Source organism: Diplotaxodon limnothrissa, linkage group LG13, assembly GCF_057381915.1.
Source record: "Diplotaxodon limnothrissa isolate DT_005_m linkage group LG13, D_limnothrissa_male_GT1.1, whole genome shotgun sequence".
Taxonomy (NCBI): Eukaryota; Metazoa; Chordata; class Actinopteri; order Cichliformes; family Cichlidae; genus Diplotaxodon; species Diplotaxodon limnothrissa.
This window is the reverse complement of record NC_140608.1, coordinates 8459938-8485271: the sequence shown is the minus strand read 5'-3', so window position 1 is coordinate 8485271 and position 25334 is coordinate 8459938. Positions and strand designations below refer to the sequence as shown.

The following is a 25334-nucleotide window of genomic DNA, read 5'->3' as shown; positions in this document are numbered from 1 at the left end:
TGCATGAGCTGTTCCCTCTAGCCCTTAACTAGAAGAACATCCTACACACGCACGCACGCACGCACGCACACACACACACACACACACACACACACACACACACACACACACACACACACACACAAATAAACATCAGCAAATTTCTCTCAAAAAGCCCAACAAGAGCTGCTACAAATCCTCTCTCAACGCTGCTTCAGGCTTGCCCTTAATTCAGCTGGTGGTCTTGGAAACACAGTAACATAGTAATATATGAATCTCCTCCCTCTTCACTTTCACCTCAGCCACTGCCTCTCCACCTCTCACCCTTTGTCCTGTATTGAAGATACTCCATAAAACATTTATGGTTTAAGACATATTAGTGTTTATAGCAATACAGTTATAAGAACCCCAGAGCGCACAGTGCAGCAGGTAGACTCTGAGAAGCAGGGTACAGAGCGGCATCCTCCCAGTTTAATGAATCTGTTTATTCAAATTCACCCTTGCACAGGCGGTCATGTGGTCGTTAGCCAACGAAAAGCCGGAGAGGAATGTCACAAACAGTTGCCAAAGCAGGAGGTGCAAAGGGTACTACTTCACCTCAAGCAAACTGCATGAATGAAGTTACAAGTCTATATTTATTTAAATACCAAAATAAAAGGCGGACGGGATACGTGTCCATTACGAGGATGAATTATTATTATTGATATAATCGCATTATTACTGGCTGTTGTAGGAATGAATGGAAGTGACAGCAACACAGACGGAATGGCTGGTTTGGAGGTTGAAGATGAACTATGACTTTATGACGACAACAAAATGGTGAGTAGATGTCGTTTCTCGCTTTTTTTCCTCCCCCGAAAAGAAAATGAGTTGCGCTCCTTTTAAATTTGTTTTGCTATAGTTTGTCTATACGTCTTTCTTTTCTTTTTAAGTTTTAAAGCAGCACTTTTTATGATCGGGCTTCAGTTCTGCTGATAGGCTGTTAAAGCTAAACGCGCCTACTAGTCCTCTGAGGTCTTATTACATTTAATACATATTTATTCTGCGCTTTATGTTATCATTTATTTGACTTATGCCGTATATTTACAGACTCATAATTGACATGAGTTTTATTGAAAAAGAATATTCTGGTCTAAAAGGGACGCACTGTTAACAAGGAAACTACAATAGCAGACACCGATTTTCGGACATGCCACACGGAACATAAACAACTGAAAAGGAACAACAAAACAATCAGACAGTGTATGTAATTGTGATGTGATTGTCCCGACTACAATACATGTTTAGAACACTGTTTGAGATCATCCGTAAATAGCAAAGTTAGGTTGTTGTGAGAGGAAATAACGTTTGCTCTCACTACATGGACTTCAGGTGGGAAATCCTGCAATAAAATACAAAAATAAATACATTTAAAAAACACACATCTTTTGGATAAAAGATAATGCTGTTTTTGTTGTTGTTGTTGCTGTTTTTTTTTTAAAAATTTAATCTAATATATTGGATCTTGGGAACCATATAAAAGAGTCAGGAGTTGCATTTAAAATGCAAACTTGCATTGCAAACGAAAGGTTATATATCCTCCAATGTAAGTTTTTTAAAACATTAAACTCAGAACAAAAAGAAAAAAAAACATTTTATAAGTTCATTGTTATCAGTGTGACTTTATGGTTTATGTCTCTTGTGCACAGTTCAGGGAGATGGAGGACGAGATATGCCTCGGCTGTAAGGTGTCTTTCAGCGCATCATGCGCTGAAGCCCCTGGTTGCCAGTCTGGTCCTGCTGGTTGTGGTGATATATGGTCTGGGCGACAAACTCAGAAACTTTGTGGCTTCCATTTTTATCCCTCAGTATCGCTACCCGTATCCTGTGGCCCTCAGCTTTGCCCAGGTTGGTGTCTGCAACTTTTGGATTTTCTTCTTTTGGACACAACCAAACTCTGATTAGAAAGGATAAGGTCAAAAATACCTTTTTACAAATTAGTATAAATAGTAATTTATATAAGTGAGAAAAAAGGTCATGTGAGGCCACTCAAATGCTTTTTAGTTTACACAAAGCTCTGTTTCTTGACCGCAGGGTATTTGCTTTTGCTTCAATTACAGGTGCATTTATAATAGCTTTGCCAACATCAAGGCAAATAATGAAGTTACATATTGCAAAAGAAAAACGTAGGAAGTTATAACAAACATTCAAATGGTCTTTCAAAATGTAAGCTTAATCATTGGATTGTTGTTAATCATTTGTGCCGTCAGCTGTGGTGGTCAGTGAAATTCTATCAGTAATTGCTGTTTGTGCTAGTTTAAAGGTGAAAGCAGACGTAGAGGGAAGTGACAGAAGGACGTTATTGCTGATAACACGTGTGCAGGATAGATGTTTAACCAAATTATTGCCCAATGAACTCAGATGCAAGTGTGACGCTGTACAAAGGTGGAATTAACTTTTGGGTGTCCAGCTTTGACCTCAACTGCTGATATATAGGAGAGGTGCTATACTGACTAAATGGTCAGTATAGCACAGTATAGTATGGTCCACAAGCTAACATTGCCCGTAACAACTGAAAATGAGTCACAGGACCGGTTGAGTTTAGTCCACGTCTTATCCATATGACCCGCTTTATATGCATTTTGTTTATGAGGTCCTTCAGAAGAATAGTAAATGTGTAGGTATGTTGCAGCATATTTATCATAAATCCAAGAATGCAGAAATCAGGATGTGTTAGTGAAAAGTCAACAGCATATGCTCACACTTCATTAGGTACACCTTGCTAGTACCAGGCTAGACTACCCTTTGCATTCCAGACTTCATTGTTTGTTGGACGGATTCAACAAGGTGCTGGAAACAGTCCTCTGAGATTTTGTTTCATATTGACATGATCACATCGCACATCAATCCTGTTTCACCACATCCTAAAGCTGCTCCGTTGGACTGAGCTCTTATTAACCACCAGCTGAACTAATGAAGTGCCCCCGAGTGTAAAATATTATTGTGCAAAGAATGGCTAATTGTAATGTATTACCCACCCAATAAACTACAGCTGCTTGAGCATGAAATGACATAAGCATTTATTTCACTATTAGTTCATAGTGTAATAGTGTTTAATATCTCTACAGTTAACTCATTTACTTGCTAACATGTTCGATAGAAATCCATCACAATATTTACAGGCTCTAAAGTGGCAACATTGAAATGATTAAGTGTGCTGTCAAAAACAGAAATGATGATGATGTTGTACAATATTAATTAAAATATTGATTTTTTTATTACTTTTTCATTGTTTGACTTTTGCTTAAAATATTATTATTATTTTTTTAAGTAGATGTGAACTCTGTTCCCTTTTGTCAGGACTAGTTCGAAATTATGACCCAAATTGACCCTGCAGGCAATTGCTGATGAAGAGGCACTCACTCAGTCTCAGCTGTAAACGTTACTACCTTTCACACATTCCGGTTTGTGTTAACATGCCTTAGCCACATGAATATCGTACTGTGTATGACTGTGTACGTGACAAATAAAAATTTGAATTTGAATTTGAATTGAAGTAAATGTTCAAGTTCAAGTTCAAAATTTATTCGCCACATGCAGTGGCAGGTTACCCTGCAGTGGAATGAACCCGCCCCCCGACCTTACACATACAACACAGACATCACATGGGGATACAAGTCAGAGAACGGTTGCATTACAGAAAAAACACTGAAATGACTGTCATGATATTGATATGGTAACAGTAAAGAGAGTAATTGATGGTATTGTAAAACCACTACAATATATTTTTAATTTGTCTTTCCAGGAAGGGGTTTTTCCACAAAAAATGAAAGTTGCAAAAGTTATTCCTATTTATAAATCAGGTGAAAAGCATTGTTTTACAAATTATAGACCAGTGTCGGTACTCTCCCAGTTTTCTAAGATACTGGAAAAACTATTTCTAAAAAGATTTGATAGCTTTGTGGATAAACATGATTTGTTGGCAAATTGCCAGTATGGGTTTAGAAATAATAGATCAACAGTTTTGGCATTGATGGATTTAATGGAAGAAATAACAGAATGTATGGATAACAAGAAGTATGCACTTGGAGTCTTTCTAGATCTAAAAAAAGCATTTGATACTGTTGACCACGAAATTCTAAAAATCAAACTGGAAAAATATGGGTTCAGGGGTGTGGTACTGGATTGAATAAACAGCTATGTGATGAATCGACAGCAATATGTACAAATAAATGAGTTTAAATCTAAAATGATGGATATTGAATGTGGTGTACCTCAAGGATCGGTATTAGGTTCGAAAATGTTTATTATGTATATAAATGATATTTGTAAAGTATCGAAGATACTAAAGTTTGTAATTTTTGCAGATGATACCAATATACTTTGTTCAGGTGCGGAATTTCAACAGGTTTTGGAGGTGATCACACAGGAGTTAAAGATATTAAAGAAGTGGTTTGATAGAAACAAATTGTCCTTAAATTTAAATAAAACAAAATTTATGTTATTCGGAAACTATAAGAAAAACATTAACATTGAAATTTGTGTCGATAATATATATCTAGAAAGGGTTAATGCCATAAAATTTCTTGGTGTGATCATTGATCAAAAGGCCTGTTGGAAATCACACATCACTTATGTGAGGGGAAAGTTAGCACGGGGCATTGCTGTCTTGGGGAAAGTAAAACAGTTTCTGGATAGGAAAACATTGTATATGTTATATTGTGCTTTGCTATTACCATACATGAGTTATTGTGTAGAGGTTTGGGGAAATACATATAAAAGTAATATTCAGACTATAATCATAATGCAGAAAAGGGCCATTAGACTAATAAATCAGGAGGGGTATAGGGCTCACACAAATGCACTCTTTATTAGGACGCAAGCTATAAAATTCCAGGATCTGGTGAAGTTTAAAACAGTGCAAATAATATATAAGGTAAGGAAAGGGATGCTCCCAATCGAAATAAGTAAATGGTTCTTAGAAAGAGAAGGGAGGTATAATTTTAGAGGGAAGTGGAATTTAAAATTACAAAGAGTAAGAACAACATTGAAAAGGAGTTAAATTCTGGAATGAGTTAAAAGAAGAAATAAAGGTCAGTAGTGATATAAACCAGTTTAAAATAAAACTCAAAAAAGAAATATTAAATAAGTATAAGAATGAAGAAAATGCAATTAACCTAAGACAGCAGTCAAACTCATGTTTATTTTCTTCTGCAAATTAGCAAATCTAAATATAGTTTTAGTTGAACATGTGAAAATATTTTTTTGAGATGTTATGTTCTAAGCTGAAGGCATTGTATACGTTTTTGTTGTTCAAATTTAGATGATGAGGATGTAAACCTGAGGGGGTAGGGCTAAATAAGTATATACTTCTGCCTACTCCTTTTCAAACAACTGTATGGAATGATTTTATGAAATGTTGGTGAATGTATATGTTTGAAATAAAAAAGAACTGAACTGAACTGAAACGTACACTACAATGGGAAAGGTACAAGAGGAAAAAAAGAGACCTCTACTCATGCCGGGCTACAGGAGGACAGCATGAGAACAGGAAACAAAAAAAACCTCCTCTGCACAGAAAAGCACATAAATGTCCACAGTACAACATTATAGAGCACGTGACCAGCAACAGGGTTGGGTAGGGGATAAGGAGTAATCCCAGGCAACACAGCAGACATCCTGCCACTGCGCCGACTCTCCAGCGCGGGCCCAGACCCGCCTCGTGTTCCCAGGAGGCAACAAGCATTGAAGGCATTGGAAGGGGAAGGGAAATGTGTGAGTGCTTACCAGTGTAAGTGTATGTGTGTGCGTGTCCATAGTTCAGCTGAGACAGTGTCCTTCGCCCTATCAGGCTAAGTAAACAGTCTGCTAGCCAATCCAGGTGGCCTTGCATGGGATGGGAAGAATAGTCATCACACAGTCGTTATCAGGGAGTTTTTGTTCGGCTCCAGCCCCAGCTGGCGCTGTGGTGTCCGCATGTTGATGTTGTCAATTTTCTTTTTATGCGAGCAGCTAAGAAGAGAAGAATTTCAAGCTGTTCTTAACACTCCGACACTGGTCTCTCAATCTCCCGTTGGAGAGCCGCAAGCCTCCCCATGATGGTATCAAACTTCTGTTCCATGGTGTTATCATTCTTTTGATTCTGAGACCCCACAACTGCAGTGAGCCGTTCTGCAATGTGATCCAGCTCAAGGGTCTCATTTTGAGCAGGCCTCTCTTTGATGTATCCCAACATACGCTCAATGGTGTTGTTTTGAGTCTTCACGGCAGCTGTAAGCGTCTCCAAGGTGTTAACCACACTGCGTTCGTTGTGAGAGGTCGCGCCTCGTCCCGTCGCTTCGATTCCAGCGGGCAGCTTTGGGGGGGTTTGAACAGCCGGTTCCGCTCTCTTATTTCTCCGATAAGTCAGGGCCAAGCCAGCTCCAATCAGCAAGAACCCTGTTATCATGGTTCCGAATAGGTAGATATCTTCAGCGTCCTCGATCGACAGTCCCGCCAGGCACATGACCCTCCAGTTCCTATCATTAAAAATGAGTGATTCACATAACCACATGTGGGCTTTTTTAAAGTTAGATAATTGTTTATTTTTTTATATTCTGTCTTTTCAGGTTCTGGTGTCTCTCTTATTCTTAAATCTCCTGCATGCCCTGGATCTGGTGCATCTAAGGAGTTATTCAAGGTCCCTGGGTGAGAGGATGCTGCCGTCTGCTATCTGTAGCAGCATTCAAGCAGTGCTGACCATGTGGGCCAGAGCCAGCAGCTCATCTTCCAACCTCTTCGTCCTCATGGTGCTTCTGCTGCCCCTGGTGACTGTGGCCTTTAGTTTTGCCTTGAAGCTGGCATCCCCACCAGCAAGCCACATCACTGCTCTGACTTTCATCATCAGTGGGACCTCTGTGATCATCACAGGTAAAAGTTTGGATATCAGATGAGGGTTTCACATATTAGAGTAAATGAATCTCTAATTAGTTTTCTCTTTCTGTCTGTCTGCAGCATCTGAGGGTCTCTTAAGTATTGTGCCTCTGGAGTATATATATGGACCTCTGGCTTTAATCCTGCACAGCCTGTCTCTGACTTGGCTTGCTAAAGTGTCTGAGATGGAGCGCAGCCACCCTCCAGATTCCCAAGCCTCTGTTTTTGACATCTACTATACACAGCTGGTGAACCAGAGCTGGGTGTTGGGCCTCCTGTGGTGTCTGCACCCAGAGCGTCCCTGGCATGTGTTGAGTCAGGCCAACTGGCGCAGCCTGCTCTTCCATGGATACCTGCTTGCTATTCTCCTGCTGGGAATGGTGCTGAGCTTCCTGGTCGGTGTAGTGGCTCTTTGTGTCTCACCCCTTGCTGCTGCACTGCTCCACTCAGTGAGGTACATAGTTCAGCCATTTTTTCAGCTTCTGTAAAGGACTAAAAGATTTAGTAGGTCGTCTTGCACTCCACTGACCCTAACCAAAGTGTTATACCTGTAGATACTAGCTTTATTCATCCCTTATCAGTCAATATCCACTCACATTACAAAGTTATAAAAGACAAAATGCAGGCTATGGTGGCACACTAACGATATACGGTTAGTAATTATGTGTCATCACAAGTTTTTATCTTATTCTTTTAATATGTTATTAAGACAATACATGCCCTAGCTACTTGTGACTTTCTGCAGCGTGAGCAACATGAGTGCTGTTGCTCGCACTTTCTAAATCAGTGGCACTAATGGAAAATAGTTTACAAGCTAGGTATTTATTAATGAAACAGTTAAGCGTCAGGGGTCAAACATTACAATTTTTCTTTCAGACATGAAGCTGAAGTATTAAGCAACTATCAACAAGCTGAATTTCTCTTATGTACAAATAAACAAACAAAATAAATGTGAATCGTTTCCTATTTTATGACAGTAATTTCTGAGAGCTCTTATCAGCGGATGTGCTGAACATCCCTAGAAGTAGTCCTCGTATGACCCTGATAGCTTTCAGAGGAAAAGGGATGACAATGACAGAATGTTGACACAGATAGTTAACATCATAAAACAAGTTAGCAATTTAAATCCGCTTAGTTAACTGAATTAATACTTAACCAGAGACAGACAAAAGTTGCCCTTGAATGAATCTGACTGCAGAGATGCCAGATGAGAAGGGGGTTCACGTGTGGAAAGAGCTGAACACTCACTCTAGTGCTGCTGTTCTTTTTGTTGTAATTGAGTATTTCACATTTTTATTAGAAGCCAAATTGCTTCCTAGTCATTCTTGAGCTTTTTGGAAAATGTTTATATGCATCATTTTTTAAAATTACACTTGAATATGCTAAGAAAATGTGAATTATGCTGACAATTTGAATAAAAAATAAGAATGAAAAATGGCTTTATTTAGAAAAATATTTTTTGTAGTAGAACAAAAACCACCATAAGTGCATGCAACAATGACACAAAGCAACAGGTATTAAAATTTTACAGTTAACCTGATAAAAATGCTCATTTGCTGCAAAATCTCACTTTCAGTTAACTGTAATTTCAAACAGATGAATTTAAGTTTTTTTTTTAAATATTAACTTCATCTGTGTTACAAGTAATTTCAGTGCTTCCCTCAAGCACACTGTGTCTGGTGTTTATTTATTTAGCTGCTGGTCTTTCCTGTGCTGTTAACTTCCCACATCTCATTAGGTCAAATGACACATATAAATTATTTGATTCTACTTCCTGCCCTTTATGCGGGATCAGAGTTGGGTGGTAGATGTATGCCCAAGCTCTGCAGCAGATTGGAAGCTGGTCCTGCCAGCCCAGCCTGGGAGCTGAGGGACTCCAGCAAGTTTGTGACCAAATTGACATCCACATCTAAGGGCTCGATCTCCTCCTCTTTCTCCTCCAGTTTGTTATCCCTTGGGAGATCATCTCTGGCAGAAGGGTGAGAGGAGTCGCCGCTTGCTCCTGCCTTGTTGTAATTCTGCAGATACGATAAAGATAGGTTTAGGGTGACACCTGTGTCCTGCGCATATCTTTTGAATAGTTTTTATCTTAGCAAAGGAAGGCGTGTTACGAGAGTTTACCGTTCGCTTGAAGCTTTGTCCTACATTAGTCTTCATCAATTCCTCATCCATTTGGTCCATATATCTTTTGAGACTATCCAGAGTTTCTGTTCCTTTCATCTCTGCTTGACCACAGAAGCCATCTTCTTTCTCTTCTACCTCCTCCTCATCATCATCATTATCAGAATCATCAAGATCATCTGAATCCAGCTCTTCGTCTTTGCCTCCTAGAAAGAAAGAAAAAAAAGACAAATTCATTAATGATTTTAAAAACAAAATTGTATCAAGTTCATACCACATATTTCACTGTTGGCAAATTACATACCAAGTAGTCTTCCCAGTGCATTGGCCATTGAGTCTGGATCAATATTAAAAGGCTGGGTTGCACTGCTCCTGGAATAGAAATGGAAAAAGACTGTCAGTATGACAATGTAGGCCTAAATAAATTAGGCTTGCAAGAATATACACATACCAATTTACAGCTCAGGGAGACCATTAAGGGAAAACTATGCTCATACTACATCCATATGGATATTAAAATCTGATATATTTTTGGCTAAATATGAACAAAAATCAACAAGATTACAAAGTCACTTAGTCTCACCAGGGCAGTTCTGCACCTTCATGCGAAGACATGGCCTTGAGAAAGTTCTTCATCCCTTGACTGATAGCTACCAGGCTGTAACCAGCTTCCTCTTCCTCTAAGTTGTCCTCCTTCTCCTTTCCCCTCTCCTCTGCATCCCCGGCATGCTGTTTCTGTTTGGTGGAACTCAAGTTTTGGCTGCCAACATCAGCTCTACCCCCACTTCTCTCCTGCAACAGCTGCTCCAAATCCTGAGCTGTGATATCCAGCCAGCTATCACCTGGAGGTTAACAAAGAGAAAAACTAATTATGGGAAATGTCCGTAAGAAAAAAATGGAGAAAATGAGGGAAGCATAACAAAAGGACAGACACTGAAAGAAACTGGCACAAGGCAAAGAATCTTAGGTGGCTGAGATAGACAAAGGCAATGCTCACTTTCTAGCAAGGTCATATAAAAGTTACAATGCTTAACAACTAACATACAAATCTTCCAGAGACAGACAGGTGTTCTTACCCTAGCTAGGAAAATTACACTTAACTGAGGTCTAAATTAAGTATCCCCACATTGTGCCTTCATGGATCACTTGGCAAATGTGACTAATGTCTTTCAGTATTAAGAAAGACAATTATTTACACTCACACATTATTTAAATAAGATTTTGCCAGTTTCTAGACATGATTTTCACTCACTGTCCTCTTGGGGGAGCTGTGACTCATTTTTCTTCATCTCCTCCAAGTTGAATGGTTCGCAGCTGTGCAGCAGCTGGAGAACCTCCTCACCTGGGGACAAAGCACTGAGGCAACACACACACACAAAAGGTTCATTCAAATAGATATCTTAGATGACATTGGCATACATATTCACACTGTGAACAGCTTAAGTCTTTACCTTGATTTTGAGGCAACCGACTGTTTGAAGAAGTTTTCTGCTGATCTTGTAAGTTCTCTGTAACGTGCTGAACCTTCCAGTTCTCCCTGCATTTGACAACAGTGCAAACACATTTTTTAAAAATGCGCTCCAAAGATAAATGCATGAAAGTGCATGCATGAAAAAAAGTGACATACATGGAAGTAGCCATTCCTACTCAAACTCTCCATAAAGCCTTTCCACTGTGGGTTACAACTGACTGGGGCATTAGGCTCTGATGAAGGCAGTCTGCACCTAGAGCACAGGATCTCAAAGCCGTGGGCCTGGGAGTACAGCATGAGCACAAGATTATGACTTTTACATAATAAAACAACCCTGTTATCTGCAGTACAAAGTACGAAGTACAAAGATAGATAATGAATCACCAGCTTCAAGCCAAGCTCATGAGCCTTGTATTGGGAATGAGAACGAGGAGGTAAGGTGAAACCACTCCTCCGGTCTGGGGTGAACTGTTGCTGCTGGAGCTGGGCATACAGGCACCGGGTGAACGTCACCTGAAAATATTTATTCAAGGTTAGGGGAAACAGACGCCCTCCCAAAAAATAAATAAATACAAATCACTAATTACAGTCCTGTACATAAAATAAGCATTTATAAAACAACACAGAACAGTTCTGAACAAAGATATTACCTTTTAAAAAGTACAGATATACATGGATGTATTTACCAAAGTGAGGACTCGTGTATCAGGAGGAAACGTCTTGAAGGTTCGACACGCCTGCAAATCTACTGGATCCCGCAGGTAGAATGCTGAAACTGCAGGTGCAATGAGGTCTGGTCGCTGTGCCAACACAGTGGCAATACCTGCAGGTATGAAGCAGTGGGCACGGTGGAGGCCAGATTTAATCTTCCCTGGATACCTGAGGGGAAAGAAAAAGAATATGTTACAAAACTGTATTCCTCTAGTACACAACAGTGATTCAGCACCCTGTATTCTGATGTTTTAAATAGCCAATATCATGTAGCCAGTGCTCTCCCTGTCTATGCAGCTGGAAACCACAGAATCAGAATGCTCTATTTATCCCTAAGGAAACTATGTAACTGAAATAGGCTGAGTGCCAGTTGACGCATGCAGAGTTACTTTGTCAGTAGTATTTATCATGATGTTGCTTTTGAATACTGAATATTGATTATATGTGGAATCCCTCTTACCCCTCTAGTCTCTTCTTCAGTGCTAAAGAAATCTTGGAGCTTGCCCGACAGACTTCTGGGTGGGTGTAAAGTAGCTCCAGAGCTTGTGCCACACTGGGTACCACATCTTTTGAAAAGCCCACTGAAGTGGATTTAGATGGGCAGGGAAGGATATGCAACTCTCCCTTGTATAGGAAGACCTGAGAAAGAAAAGGAGTGGTTCAAAAAAGCCTACACTTAGCAAAAAATTGGCAGTGTCAAGTAAACAAAATTTAAAAGGGCTGTGCATGTAAGTCTTTACATGTTTTCTTTCAAGCTTGTTCATTCCAGGCTTGGTTTATTCCACTTAAGCATTAACTTTAATCAGGAAAAGTCAAATTGAAAACAAACAAAAATGAGCATGATGATAAGTAATTCTATCCAATTGGGTGCATTGTAAGTCGAGCTTAACACGGAGTCAACATTACAATGAAATGTGCTTAACAAGATGAGGGAAAAAAGTCACCAAGCATCTAAAAATTTAACAAGATTTAAAAAAAACAAAAAAAACAACACTAAATCAATTTAAATTTAAAATTAAAATACTATTAGAGTCAGAAATAGAATTTTTAAAAGTCATAAATGGATACACATTCTTAAAATTATAGGCGTGCAGTATGCAGCGTTACTACACATGAGAAATTGCGCAGTGACAAGTGTACGCAGTAGTGCCAGTGGGATTATTTAACCTGGCATGCACATTGCATTGCAGTAAAGTGTCAGATCATTTCTGTCCAAACTTGAAGATGACAATGAGATTAACACTTGACCAAACACTTGGTTGATAAGAAAGACTGTTCTTTAATGGGAAACAAGCAGATTAGTTGGTGTGCCAGATGGCTGTGATTCTCGATGATGTCGTGGGCCGTATGCAGGTACAGTTGGAGGTAGATGCCCTTAATAGCTGGAGGGCTCTTGCCAGTCATTCATTACGGAATAAGCCTTTTTCTTTAAGCTCTGAGAGTTGACCGATGAGAAAGTCTTTACAGACAACCATTTTAAGCACTAATTAAAGTTAACATTCCTGTTTTTTTATTTAAAATGAAAATTATTTTGACATACAACCCTTGTGTTGTGAATTGCATTTCAACGTATCAGTAGGGAGGTCTAAAATGAAACTAAAGCTTGCCTGGGGATCAGTTTATAACTGTGTAGTATCCTGTGGGAGGCAGTGAATTATTTGGGCTTAAACATACAGTGCTTCCAGTACTGTCAACTCTGCCATGTCATGTGGAAAACTCACCCTGTTTTCACTTGTGTCTGGATTCAGCCACTTAGGAAGGTAATCTGCTGCTTCAATCAGAAGAAACTCCCCATCATTATCCTCAACTCTGCACATATAAACAATTATTTTGGAAACAAAGACATAAATGACTGGTGAGAATTTTAATAGGGTGTGTTTATTTATTTATTGATACTTTTGTTTTATTATTTTGTGCAAACTCTGCTCTGAGTTTATAAATATTTAGAAACTATGATCAGGATCACCCTTACCTTGCTGCAAGCTCAGGGAAAGCCTCCGTGATTTGCAGCAGGAGATAAACGATAAACCACTCGTCCTCAACATTGTCTCCAAACTGAGTGCTTCCACCAATGTGAGCAGGAATGCCTCCTGTGAATGAGATCCATACACGCCAGCCGTTAGTGTGTGTACCGAGTGTTAACCACGTAAAGACATACAGCATGCTGCTTCCTTTCTGGGGTGCTGAAAAAGCTCTACCTTTCTCAGGGTGATACTTGAGGTTGATTGGCTGATGCTGCCAGATGTACTGTATCAGAAGAGGGGCAACCTTTGCCAAAATCTCCTCTACTAGATGTGTCAGACGTTCCTCAGTCTGCTGTGAAGAAGAGCTGCCTGGCTGGATCAAAAAGAGCTTGTACTGGACCATGTCCTCCTCAATCATTCTCCTCTGCAGAGCTTCCATAGTAGCAGTTTTAAAAGACCTAATGAAAAGATACGACGCTAAAGCGATGTGGAAAGACATATGAAAGGTCGGAAATGTCTGCTTTTATATTATGACTTTAAATTTAGATGGAAATAAAGAGAGGAAATCGTAGGCTTCTAGATAAACTCAACGTTTTACTAGTGATTGTCACGACAACCTCTTGAAAGCTTCATTCGGCCTTACCTTGTCTTGTCTTCCTTTTAAATTGGTTATGTTGTGTTAGTATATTCTGGAGCGGCTCTTATTACGGTTATTCCTAAATACGTTTCTTTCACGCCATCTGTAACTGTTTAGGTCCTACGACGAATTCCAGTCGTCCTCGCCAAACAGATAATAAACAGAGTTCCTACCTTCTGTTTCTGTAGCGGTTTTACCGATTCAAAAAATACTTTACATTACTTTACATAAATGCAAATTACATAATAAGTCTAATTTTCCACTAAATGTGATGAATACACATCTTGCGTTTAGTTAAAATTACAGGACCGGCGAATACATTTTATAAACGCAACTTGCTATTGCAATGAATGCTGGGAATTGAAGTATGCAGCCTTTGGCTTTCTAGAAACATTTAGTTGGCCTGAAATACATTTCCCGCGATCCCTCGGGGCAACAAAGCTGCGTATCCATGACACCCGCGTTATTTTTGTTGTTGGTGGTGATGCTAGCTTTAGCAAAGAATATCCTATGAGCTGGCGATAGCTTGCTCCAATAACGTTAAACACTCATTAAAAAAAAATGTATGTATATATATACATATATATATAGCAAGAGAAACGTAATTAATAGTGAACTTCTGGGCTACCTAATATGCTCATTTAGTAAACCAAGTATTATTTTATGAGGGAATGTGGAAATTGTATGATGCTATTTGTGCCTTTTTTAATAATCTGGCCACCCTCGTACCAGTAGCTAGCTTAGTTTTTTTGGACGTAGCTTAGCTGCAGCCGTTAAGAAACAGCGTCTCTATCCAGAGTATCTGCGGGCTAATATTAGAGGAAATGTCAGAGCTCCATCTGAACCGTTCCCTGAGCGTCCTGGAAGTGGAGGCGAGGAGGAGAGGAGAGGGTTTGAGCATATAAAACGGAGGCAAAGGAGAATGATTTCACGATACAGCCGGAGACCTGTATCGCACAAACTCGAGATGTGAGTAGCTGACATAATTTCTTTATTTTTTTCCTTCCCTAACGGTTATTGAATGCTGCTATTATTCAGTGGAGGGGGGTTTGATGATTGACTGTTAACCTACACTAGTGACAGAAAGAGTAAAAATGATTATTTGTGTTGATCGATGTGGCGATATTCCAGCTTGCCCGTGGTCTATTTTAGACAGATGCAATGTGAACATGGCAATCAGCTCAGTTGATTGTCACATTTTTATTTCATACCACCCACTCTATTTATTTTCTCTCCAGAGAAAGCTGTCAAGCCATAAGAATGAAATGTAGACATTTATTTAATGAGATTGAGTCAATAAGAGATACAAAACCAACACTATGGGCAGATACAATGGAATCAAGTGTAATCACAGTGTAATGTTTAAAAAACACATAATCTCCAGCTGTTTTCACTGGTGTCTGTTTTCTTCATGTCATCTTGTCATATTACAGTGCAGCAAAAAAATAGACAAATATGAGTAAATATTAAACAAAGATTTAGATTTCAACTAAACGTGAAATACAGTTTTTAAATGATTTCATTTATTTGGGGGGGGGGGAAGCTATCCAAACCTACCTGCCCCTGTGTGAAAAAGTCTTTGCCCTCCTTTGTTATGCCATAAATTAACCACATTGTTTGGAAGGCTGTGTTCAATTTCACTAGCCACACCCAGGCTTGATTACTGCCAGACCTGTTGAATTAAGAAATAATTTAAGTAAGTGGGTGAAAAGATCTCAAAAGGTCTCAAAAAGCAACACACTGAGCCACAATCTACATAAACTCAAAAACAGCTGAGAAACAAATTCACTGGATTTTTTTTTATTCTGGAAATGGTGACAAAGCCATTTCTAAGGCTTTTGGAAAACTGCAGGCCTCGTATGTCTCAATTAAGATCAGTGATCATCATTCAGCAACAACAACAAAAAAAGAAAATGGGCAAAAATGGCATGCAGGGGAGAGTTCAATGGCAAAACCCACTGCTGACCAGAAAGAAACAAAGCCTCATCTCGTTTGCCAGAAAACATCTTGGTGATCCCTTCATGAAGACTTTTGAGAAAAGAATCTTTGGACTGATGAGACAAAAGTTGAATGTTGTACAAGGTTTATGTCCTGTTTTATCTGGTGTAAAACTAACTCAGCATTTCATAAAAAGAACTGCCAGCAACATTCAAACATGGTGGTGGTAGTATGATGGTCCGGGGCTGCTTTACTGCCCCAGGACCTAGATGAAGCACAATTGATGGAAATATGAATTCTGCAGCAGAACAATAATTCGAAACACACCAGCAAATGCATTCTGAATGGAGGTGACAAATTAAGGTTTTACAGTGCCCTAGTCAAAGTCTGAACTTAAATCTGATTGAGATGCTTTGGCATGACCTTTCATGCTCAAAAAACCACCAGTGTGGCTGAGTTATGACAATTCTACACAGATGAGTGGGCCAAAATTCTTCCCTAGTGAATTTTAAGCATTGCCTGTTATCGCAAACACAAACTCTAAATTGCAGTTCTTGCTGCCAAGGGTGGCAAAGCCAGTTATTAGGTTTAGGAGCAATTATTTTTTTTACCCATACATCCATTTAAAAACTCAATGTTGTATTTACCAGAGTTATTTTTGTCGAATCTTAACATTTGACTGATGATCTGAATCAGCCATTAGGAAGGATGGCAAATAGTTTTCACAGCACTGTATATGTGCCATAAGTTCATCAGTGACTATAATAGGGACTCTACATCTGATTCCTTTAGATCCATCGTAATCTGCTTTGACCTTATCATTCCCTTTTATAAAGGCCGTGTTTCTCATTGCAAAAATAATTTTAATAAGACTCATGGTAATGGAGCTTTTGCACACCTTAGTTGCATGCATGCTTTTTTCTATTGTATTTCAACACAGTGTTCAGATTCAGACTTGGTAGTTGGAGCTGACATATTAATATCCTTCCCTAGCATCCCAAAATGCAATTGCACACTCTTTTGTTGATTGCTTTTTCACTGAATGCTCTAAATCTGTCTTTATTGCAGTCGTGGGTTGTCTCGAAGCAGCCTTGACCACCATCCTCTTCCAGAAGAAGCAGACAACAACCAAACCCCTCCGTGCTACCTCCATGACCTGCAGGAAGCTGCTTCTGCGCACAACAGGTAACTGAGTCCTGGTCATTCTGCAGAAGGACTCACACGCCAGGCTTGTTACAGTATTGTATTGAAATCTGTGTGAGAACAAAGACAGTGGTACTTAAGAAACTCTGTGCTCAAATAAGTGCCTAGAGTATGTTACAAAATGACTGCAGAGTAGTCAAGCCTTGCTTCTTGGCTGTTATGTAAGCAGACAAACCTAAGCAACACCAGAATAAGGCTGAAATAAAACAGCCTGCAACCAGTCACACATACACACATTCTCATGCTTGTGTATTTTGTAATGTTACACCATCTTGAGCAGACAACTGATTCTCAGGGCTCTTGCTATGTGACACCCAGAAGCAGTGGATTAATTCATATCACATTGCCTCCTTCAGATGCGCAGTTAAAAGAATAAAATATGAGGCAGCCTGTTAGAATATTCAATTGCCTTGACATTTGGCCTACACTTTCCACCTTGATAATATCAGCAGCTGACACCAGTTCGATTCCCTCAGCGGAGTAACAGAGGCTTATTTTTCAGATTATACAAGTTGTTGGTTTCTTCCGTTTCTTCTGGTACAAGAAAAACTGATGAAAAGAGAAATCGCGTGTTGAAAAGGAAGAACGAGTGCTAGAAACACAGGACACTTCATATAGGGCATTTGGTTCTTCACATTGATTTTACAGCCAGGCTACATAACGGTTTTGTCTTTGTGCTTAGCTCAGAGACATCTGCTGCTTCAGGCCACTCTCAGTGCCCCACTGTCATCTCAGTAGACTCCAGCCAGTCCTGGTTAGGTATTCACAGCTCCACGGGTACTGGCATCTCCACCGAGAGGAGCTCTGTTTTCTCCTGGGGCTACGATGTAAGTCTGCTCACGAGAAAACTGTTGATGCCAGCCTGACTCTGTCTGTAAAACAAAGGATGTACACACTGTGCACACTAAAACACTAAATATGTTGATTTTCTTCTTTTTTTTCTGTTGTCTTATTATAGACACAAACACATTGCTGCAGTCCTGTGTTAGATTTTCATTTAATCACTAACATTTGCCTCTTTTTCACAAATTTGTGGAAACATTTAGAAGAAGACAGATGAACACAGTATTTATATAGTATAGTGGATGTTTGTTTGTACACACAAAGTCTGATTCTGCTTGACCAAGCTGTTTCTACAAAACTTTTTTAGGACTCAATGATTTATTTAGTTTCTTTGTCCTCAAGTTGCTTCTGAGAAGCAAAAACTCTCAGTTAAGAGACATCTTTTAAATATACATCGTTCTCCGCCCTGACCTTTTTTTATGACATGAACAACTTGACACTTGAATGCACCTCAAGAGAGTAGGAGCTAATTATCATGCACGTTGTTGCTTGCATTGAATAGCGATATGTTGCCAGTAAGTAAAATGTGGGGAGTTTTAGTCGTGAAGAATAACTCTCTTTCCTGTGTTCCTGTTTCCGTCCCATAGGAGTTTGACAAGGCGGCATCACGGCAGGTGCAGCAAATGTTTGAGGAGATCGACAAAGATCTTTATGAGGGAAGAGGCAGTGGGGGAGGGATACTCCAGGGGCTCCAGGATGAATGTCAGCAGTGGGCCACACGTTTCCCTCATCTTCGGTATTTAATCCGCCGTCTCCTATCATCTGCCAGCCCTTTTTTTAAATTCCCAATGAAATGGGGCAGCAGTGGGATCAAAGACTAATTCTGATTGTGGAGAAAAACCTGTGAAGGTGTTCCATTCTTCTACAGAATCACACTTGTTTTACATATTCATTGTGTGTGTGTGTCACTCAGTATCCTGGGGACTCAGCTGCTGTGTCCCAGTGATGAAGGCTTCCAGTGGTATACTACCTCAGGGAAAGGCAGCGCTTCCAGCAGGTTGTCAGCGGGCAAAGAAAGCAGCGTTAAACCCCAGGAGAAAGACAGGGAAGGAACAGAGTAAGTCTCAAAGTCTCAACTCTGCACTGAGTCGATACATAAGGTTAGAGATCACCTGTTGCATCTCTCTCAGATATACGAAGATATCTCTGCGTGTGTGAGTGGTATCTCACCATCTGATCTAGCGTTATCTTGGAGGGTGGAGTTTAGATAGTATCTTAGGCTGTTATGTTTGATTTGTGTCCACATAATTATGGCTGATATGTTATCGCTTTTATCATTCTTGGCTGAAGGAATGTCAGACGTTACTCAGAACAGCCTGTCACTGCCGCTTAAAATGGACATTATACTTTGTTTTATCAGTCAGTCTTCAGCTTATACTCTGAAACAGCAGAGACAAGAATTATCAGCCATTACTGTCAATAAACTCTGTTAACACTAACTAACTATGGAACAGTTTACAGCAGTTATGTATGTTCAAAGCCCAAAAGAGCCATATCTTGCTTTATTATTTAAAGAAAAACTGCAATGCCTCTGTCTGTCTGTCTTGAGTGGATGTTGGCTGTCCAGATTACTCCTGTTTTTGCATCAATTATAGAGGAGTCCTGGCTGACTCTGGTTTTGTGACCTAGATCCTCTGGCTTTTTAATTAATAATCTGAGCCAAAGTCATGGTGGGTATCATGGTTCTGAGAAAATGATGCTTTGACTCACACTTTTAACTGATAGACTAGTAGGAATTAGGCTGCTCTGCTATCTAACTAGTTTTTCCGTAAATCGAGTTGATATAAAAGAGATTAGATTAAGCCTGTTTGTACATATTAAAATTATGTTAATTCTACTTTTCAAGATGTGGTTGTCTGCTGAATTTGAGGGATTTAGTTTTTATGGAAATGACCTTGTTTAACTAAGTCTCGTCTTCTCTTGGTGGGGGTAAGGTTGAATGTGCAGGGCCGGAGAGCACATCTGATCAGATCCAATTCACCAGACTTGGACGCTCAGCCTGGTACCTCCAGCGGCATTGGCAGCCATAACAAGAATAGAGTGACTGAACTAGAGGGTCAGATGGAGGAATATCTTGCTTTTGATAGCACAGACTTGTAAGTTACTCTGTTTTCAGAATTGCTGTTTATGTGTTGTTCATTTTCTTATAAGATCCTATTTCTGCAGGGAGGATGACCAGTGGGAACAGGATTGCTCCGAGTCGAGTCGGAGGCATAAATGTCTGCCCCCAGTCTCACCATACCGGTGTCGCCGCCACGCTGTTCTCGATCTGCTGTTTGATGATGTGTGGCGGCAGCTCATTGGCTGCATGAAAGAGCTGGTTCAACGCCACTGGGAATGCTGCACTTCACGTAGGCTGAATTTGACTGGTTTGCATGCGTTAGGCTGAACTCTAATTAACAAATCGACATTCTTATGCACAACAGTTTTAAATTTGTCATTGGCAGATGATGAAAATATTTCTGGGAACTTGAGCCCCGTGCAGCAAGATTTCCAGAATCCCTTTATGCTGCTCTCCACGCTGCCCACGATGCTGCCCAAACTTGGCCAGAGCCGGGTGCCCCCACTCACAGCTGGCATGCAGTTCCAGGTCAGTGGTCTGAGGAGTAATGGGAGGAACCGGGGTGCGTCTAAGGGAGTTCAGACTGTGGGCCTCGTTTCACTTTCATGACTATCAGGAGGGTCAAAATTTAATTTTTTTTTCCTTTTAGTAGATGCCATCAAACTAAGTGACTATGTTATAATAGAAGAACATAAATAGTTATAGATTTCCTTTGTATATTTAAAAAAGTGTCGCTATTATGTGGCGCCTTTTTCACTTTAATAATGACAATGTAGTAATTGAAAAGAAGTCATTTGAATTGGCAAGTTTAGTCTTATAGAGTTAATGAATACATTTTTTGTATGGATTGAGGTAAGACTCATTTTACCTAGAGTCATATGTGTCTCCTCCAGAGTTCACACTTAATTATTACCTCTGTCTGTTGCTCTTCACTCTTTCAGCGCTTCCAGTTCATTAACTGTTTTCTTTTCTTCCCTCTTCACTTTCCACTCTTCACCATGCCAATGTATTTTGTCTTATTTCATCTCTTTTGGTCATTCTTTTTTATTTTTTTATCCATTTTTCTTCTGTTCTTATTACCCTCTTTCTCACTTACACTTCTTCCTTCCTTTCCTTTCTATCCACTGTCTCTTTCTTTGGACATGTCCTCTTCTACTCTCACTTAAAGAACACAAAGTCAAGGGGCTCAAAGCACAAGTCCAGGCGGAAATCCAAAAAGCAGAAAAGGCCTTCCAGTGTATGTAACTCCCTCACTTAGAGCCAAAATGGTGGCGTGCTGTGTGCATGCCGTCCACAGCGGCTCATTATCTTTACCTCTAGATTAAACGTGTTTGTGACTGTTGATTAACACTGAAGCGTCGCCATCTGTTTATCTTTTTCATTACCTGCAACTTACTTTAAACGTGTACAAGTTTAACTGTAGTTAGAGCCTTCCTTTTTTAGGAGAGTGCTGGAATGTATTATTTTGCTACTTATTGTTTTTGTTGCATTTTTAGTGTTATGACTGTTGTCTTTTTGGTGCCATAGCAAATATGGGGCCCTCCTTACATCACTGCATGACGAATAACCATTTCTTGGCAATTTTTCTGCACTATACATATGGAAATAACTAGCCCTATTAGCCTCTTCTTATATTATGTGTTTTGTCCCCTCCTATCTCCCTCCCCTCCTTGACCCCTTAATCATTTCCATCTTTTACTTTTCATCCCATCTGTCTCATTACTATCTGTCACTCATCTCACACCAAACCCCAGGCTGGAAGAGTCCCTGTAGGAGCAGCCGCGACTCAGCACAACCTGAACGACCTCATCGTGATCCACAGCATCCCCCTTCAGCAGAGGAACCTGGGTGTGCCGGATAGAAGCCAGTATGATCACATATTACTGTCTTAACCTGTGAGCAGTGGCTTTAAAAAAAACGAAAAAACTAAAAACAAACAGGGAAATTAATTTTAGCACAATTCTGAATTCTAATATGTGATTTAAATCTTTAACTCAGAGAGAAAAGAGACAAAGATATCTTGCAGTTTTCCCTTTACTGAAAAACACATTTTGCAGAACAAGAGGTACAGAGCATCATTCATGCAGTGTTTTTGTCCCTGGTCCTAACACCTTGTTTGGCAGAGTCCTCAGCCAGTTGGCTGGTTGCAAACAGACTATTCATCGAACGTGTTTTGCTCTCTTTCCTTCCCACTCAGGGAGCCAGAAGAGCGTGCGTCTCACAGACCGGGATCTAGCGCGGTCCCCTCCAACAAACCTCGCCCTCGCCGACCCCTGGAGCAGAGCTCTTCCTCGCTGTCCCGCCCAGCACAATCGGCCCGACGCAGGAACCCTCCTCCCCGAACCCTCCTGCCTCTTGTTCCCAATCCGAGTCAGTCGAGCGCAGTGGGATCCATGGATGAGTTCATCCGCGGGACACGTCTGTGAGTTTTAACATCACGAGAACCCACCCCAGTTCCTACATTGCTCCCTTTTTCTCTCCTCATTCCCTCCTACACCCTGTGAAGTTTTGCAGATGTAGAGAGAACTTGCCTTTAGAACAGACTCCATTTCAGCTTATGGCTGTGGCAGTGCCACATGCAGGACTCAGCCTGTTGTCAGATGTTGTCGGGTAGTGAGCTTCCACACTGATTGACTAGTGCTTGATTGTTCATGTATAACTATTGTGCAGCATATGAAGAAGCACCCAGTATGTTGGAAAATCAGAGTGTAAACTGCTCTCTGGGATGTCAGACTGATTTCAGTTTAGTTCTGTCTGACACATATTTGTGGCTGCTTTCAACAAACTTGATTTTAGAATAGAATAGAATAGAATTCAACTTTATTGTGATTGCACATGTCACAAGTCCAAGGCAACGAAATGCAGTCTATGTGCATCTAGACAATAAATAGCCGTGCACATAGGGCCCAGAAAAGGTAAATTAAACTTTAGGCCTTTATCCTCTCTTCTATTATGGGTTTAACAGTAACCCCTCTGAAATCTCTTTAAAAAAAGGGGAGCTATTAATGAAGCATGGATAAAATGACAAAACTGTCTTCATCCACACATCCACAGACCCACAGCCAGTGACCAACTGAACTCTCCACCATTGCCTCTAAGCAGAAACACACTCCTTCCGCCCATTAGCACCGGAGACCCAGACTCATCTTACTCAGGGCAGCCATCTAAAACTGCACAGGTACAGGCACTCTCACCAAGTAGATAATTAAGTAATGTGCCAGTAAACCTAGAGAGAGTGTTTTATGAATGTAGATAAAGCCAGACAGTCAACTTTGTGCCCTTTTCTCTTTTTCTTTTTTAAAATATCCCTCCAGCGCCAGAAGGGCCCATCTAGCCGTGCCCACAGTGCTATAAATGACAAAGCTGGCAGCTCAGTTCCGAGGGATCGCCACCACCTACTGGACGTTTTCTCTCGCCCCAACACAACCCACACTTACAGGGTGAGATGCTGGTTAATCATCAGAGAAAATACAGTCATTTCATTTCTGACTCCATAGAGAAGCTGTCCTGTAATGTTTTTTTATTTTCCAGTAATTAGATTGTAGATCGGGTCACAATGGCATCAGTAACGCTATATTATTCGCTGGTATGGTTAACATTCTGAATTGTAAGCATGCTTGACGCCTCACTTTGCTTTCAGTCAGATACTCCATACCGTCGATCCTTCACAGTATTGGACAACATTGGGCAGGGGCGGCCAGGCAGAGCCTCTGTGGGCACAGGTCAGAAATTCAGCCTGAATATTTGAAAAGAAACCATTAAAAATTTTGATGTGATGCACTCTCTGGTTACCGAACGCCACTCTGTAGGACTATATCTGCCTCTTCGACTACTCATGTTCAAAATATGTTCATTTAAAGTTAAATAAAAGTTGATTTTATTGTTTAAAAAAGGCTAATACACTTCTGTATGTATGCAATCCCATTCATTTCACTGCTACTTTTAGCTCTGTTCTATTCATTCGTCCTTTACTGTTCTTCTAGTTAAGTTTTAGCTAAGCAGTATTGTTATCATACTGCTTGTTATAGCGGACTCAGTGTGTGGATATACTTCAATAAAACAATCATTTTTATTTGCTCTCATAGTTCATAACCTTCAACAGTTCATCCTGGGGTAAAGTGAATCACTGATACTGTGAGCTAACACTCCTGCTTTTCTCGGCCCGTTTCCTGTTTTGAACATGCACTTTAAGGCGCGTTTCGTAGCACATCGCCTAATAACTTATGCATTCATTTATTCCTTCATTGCACCAGACTCCCTTGGAATCGGTGTGACGGGCATCAGTCTTGGCATCAGCAGCTCGTCTTTTTTGGACTCATTTTCCCACCACCCCTTGGGGCACTCGCCCATCAAAGACGAAGAGGAGCCAGACCCGCAAGCCCCTGTCCCAGGTCAGTAGATTAAAGTGGCTGATGAAGCTCTTTCATACTCGGGCCTCAGAACTGAACTATAAATGCGGGAGATTGAAGCAGCAAGTACGGTTTTAAGGTTGTTTATTAACTTAAAATTATTATAATTTTTTTTTAAATTCTTCCTCTCAGCTCCACTGGTGCCTGCGTCAGTCCCGTCTCGGTCTCACACCCGAGGAGGCATCTCATCCAGAGCCAGCAGACCTGGCTTGTAGTTTGCCTCTAAACTCCAGACTTTTGAGCCACTCATCTTTATTAAAGTGCAACAAAGTGCAATGCTCTGCAGCATCCGTGCCCACTGAACTGTTTTGTTTTACAGAAGTAGCAGGTTCTTTTTTTCATATTATGCTGCTTTTGTAATATTTTTGTTAAAACCCTATTTTTGTACTTCAAAAATCAGCTTATGAGGCTGCCAAACAGAAATAATTATTAACAATAACTCCATCTTCATGTACAGTATGAGCTGCATATTTAGACCTTAGTTCATGTATGATGTAAATATGTATATATCTATTTATATGTGAACGTACTGTATATTATCCTCTGTGCTGCGTTGTTGTACCAGGAACCCACTATGCAGGGAATAACACATTCATCCCGACAGGATTACAGAGGATAAAAAGCACTTTTTTTTTCCTCTCTGAAGCTAAATCAGAGAGTTTGGTACTGTATCTTTTATAGGGACACGACAAGCATTTATCCATAGCCTCTTTGCATATCATCGTATACAGGAAGGAAAACAAAAAGACGAGCTTATTTTAAATCACGAGAGGGGCTGTGGGTTTTAAACTGCATGACACGACAGCAAAAGGAACATAAGAGGCAGTGATATAAAACTTTATTTGTAAATAGCTTGTCACGTATGTACAAAACATTTTACGGGATGTAACGTTTTTAGATCTAAGCTAAGCCAAGTGGGGGTGCTTTGACAGGTAACATCAGGGTTACTGCAAAAAGGTAAATTTATATGTATTCAGGATCATTTATCAGATAGCCATGCCACAAAGCTTGAAAAAAAGTCAACAATTTTCTGCAATGCATTTTCTTTTAACCTGTTTTGTAAAAATAAATAAATAAACAACGCTGTGAAGCAATGATGTGTTAC

The 25334-nt window shown here is 40.2% G+C and overlaps 3 protein-coding genes across 5 annotated transcripts; 2 read left to right on the top strand and 1 right to left on the bottom strand.

Moving 5' to 3' along the window:
- The first annotated feature begins 552 nt into the window (after nt 1-552).
- Nucleotides 553-8333, top strand: LOC146619801 (uncharacterized). Its single transcript, XM_085369748.1, has 4 exons — nt 553-798; nt 1668-1866; nt 6567-6867; nt 6952-8333. The coding sequence occupies exons 1-4, from the start codon at nt 719-721 to the stop codon at nt 7356-7358; spliced, it is 987 nt and encodes a 328-aa protein (XP_085225874.1). The 5' UTR covers nt 553-718; the 3' UTR covers nt 7359-8333.
- Nucleotides 8334-8433: 100 nt separating this feature from the next.
- On the bottom strand, nt 8434-13883 carry ecd (ecdysoneless homolog (Drosophila)). The gene is made up of 14 exons (XM_085369747.1): nt 13781-13883; nt 13372-13614; nt 13146-13263; nt 12895-12982; nt 11634-11812; nt 11149-11341; nt 10847-10975; nt 10619-10744; nt 10443-10528; nt 10244-10347; nt 9575-9833; nt 9296-9363; nt 8992-9197; nt 8434-8888 (listed from the first exon to the last, which is right to left on the bottom strand). Exons 2-14 carry the CDS (start codon nt 13574-13576, stop codon nt 8652-8654), a joined length of 1998 nt encoding a protein of 665 aa, XP_085225873.1. The 5' UTR covers nt 13577-13614; nt 13781-13883; the 3' UTR covers nt 8434-8651.
- Nucleotides 13884-14671: 788 nt separating this feature from the next.
- Nucleotides 14672-24444, top strand: fam149b1 (family with sequence similarity 149 member B1). Of its 3 annotated transcripts, none has more exons than XM_085369440.1 (16): nt 14672-14743; nt 16781-16897; nt 17598-17742; nt 18346-18494; nt 18672-18815; nt 19693-19854; nt 19910-20109; nt 20206-20396; nt 20989-21057; nt 21575-21687; nt 22018-22242; nt 22875-22998; nt 23135-23260; nt 23461-23542; nt 24074-24211; nt 24383-24444. In XM_085369440.1, exons 1-16 carry the CDS (start codon nt 14697-14699, stop codon nt 24442-24444), a joined length of 2094 nt encoding a protein of 697 aa, XP_085225566.1. In that variant the 5' UTR covers nt 14672-14696. The 3 variants fall into 3 exon arrangements, with proteins under 3 accessions (XP_085225566.1, XP_085225565.1, XP_085225564.1); XM_085369439.1 differs by having other exon boundaries at nt 14697-14743; nt 19925-20109; nt 20206-20348; nt 24362-24444; XM_085369438.1 differs by having other exon boundaries at nt 14697-14743; nt 19922-20109; nt 20206-20348; nt 24362-24444.
- The last annotated feature ends 890 nt before the right edge of the window (nt 24445-25334 follow it).

What these genes read in the sequence shown, in the direction of transcription:
- LOC146619801 (XM_085369748.1), top strand. Translation starts at nt 719, where the DNA reads ATGGAAGTGACAGCAACACAGACGGAATGGCTGGTTTGGAGGTTGAAG. An exon ending in TTTATGACGACAACAAAATG is followed by an intron (nt 799 to 1,667) that starts GTGAGTAGATGT and finishes TCTTGTGCACAG; the next exon opens with TTCAGGGAGATGGAGGACGA. An exon ending in TGGCCCTCAGCTTTGCCCAG is followed by an intron (nt 1,867 to 6,566) that starts GTTGGTGTCTGC and finishes CTGTCTTTTCAG; the next exon opens with GTTCTGGTGTCTCTCTTATT.
- ecd (XM_085369747.1), bottom strand. Translation starts at nt 13,576, where the DNA reads ATGGAAGCTCTGCAGAGGAGAATGATTGAGGAGGACATGGTCCAGTAC. An exon ending in GTAGGAATGGCTACTTCCAT is followed by an intron (nt 10,529 to 10,618) that starts GTATGTCACTTT and finishes TGTCAAATGCAG; the next exon opens with GGAGAACTGGAAGGTTCAGC. An exon ending in ACAGCTCCCCCAAGAGGACA is followed by an intron (nt 9,834 to 10,243) that starts GTGAGTGAAAAT and finishes GTTAACCTCCAG; the next exon opens with GTGATAGCTGGCTGGATATC.
- fam149b1 (XM_085369440.1), top strand. Translation starts at nt 14,697, where the DNA reads ATGATTTCACGATACAGCCGGAGACCTGTATCGCACAAACTCGAGAT. An exon ending in TTTTCTCCTGGGGCTACGAT is followed by an intron (nt 17,743 to 18,345) that starts GTAAGTCTGCTC and finishes TCCGTCCCATAG; the next exon opens with GAGTTTGACAAGGCGGCATC. An exon ending in CCCGCAAGCCCCTGTCCCAG is followed by an intron (nt 24,212 to 24,382) that starts GTCAGTAGATTA and finishes TGCCTGCGTCAG; the next exon opens with TCCCGTCTCGGTCTCACACC.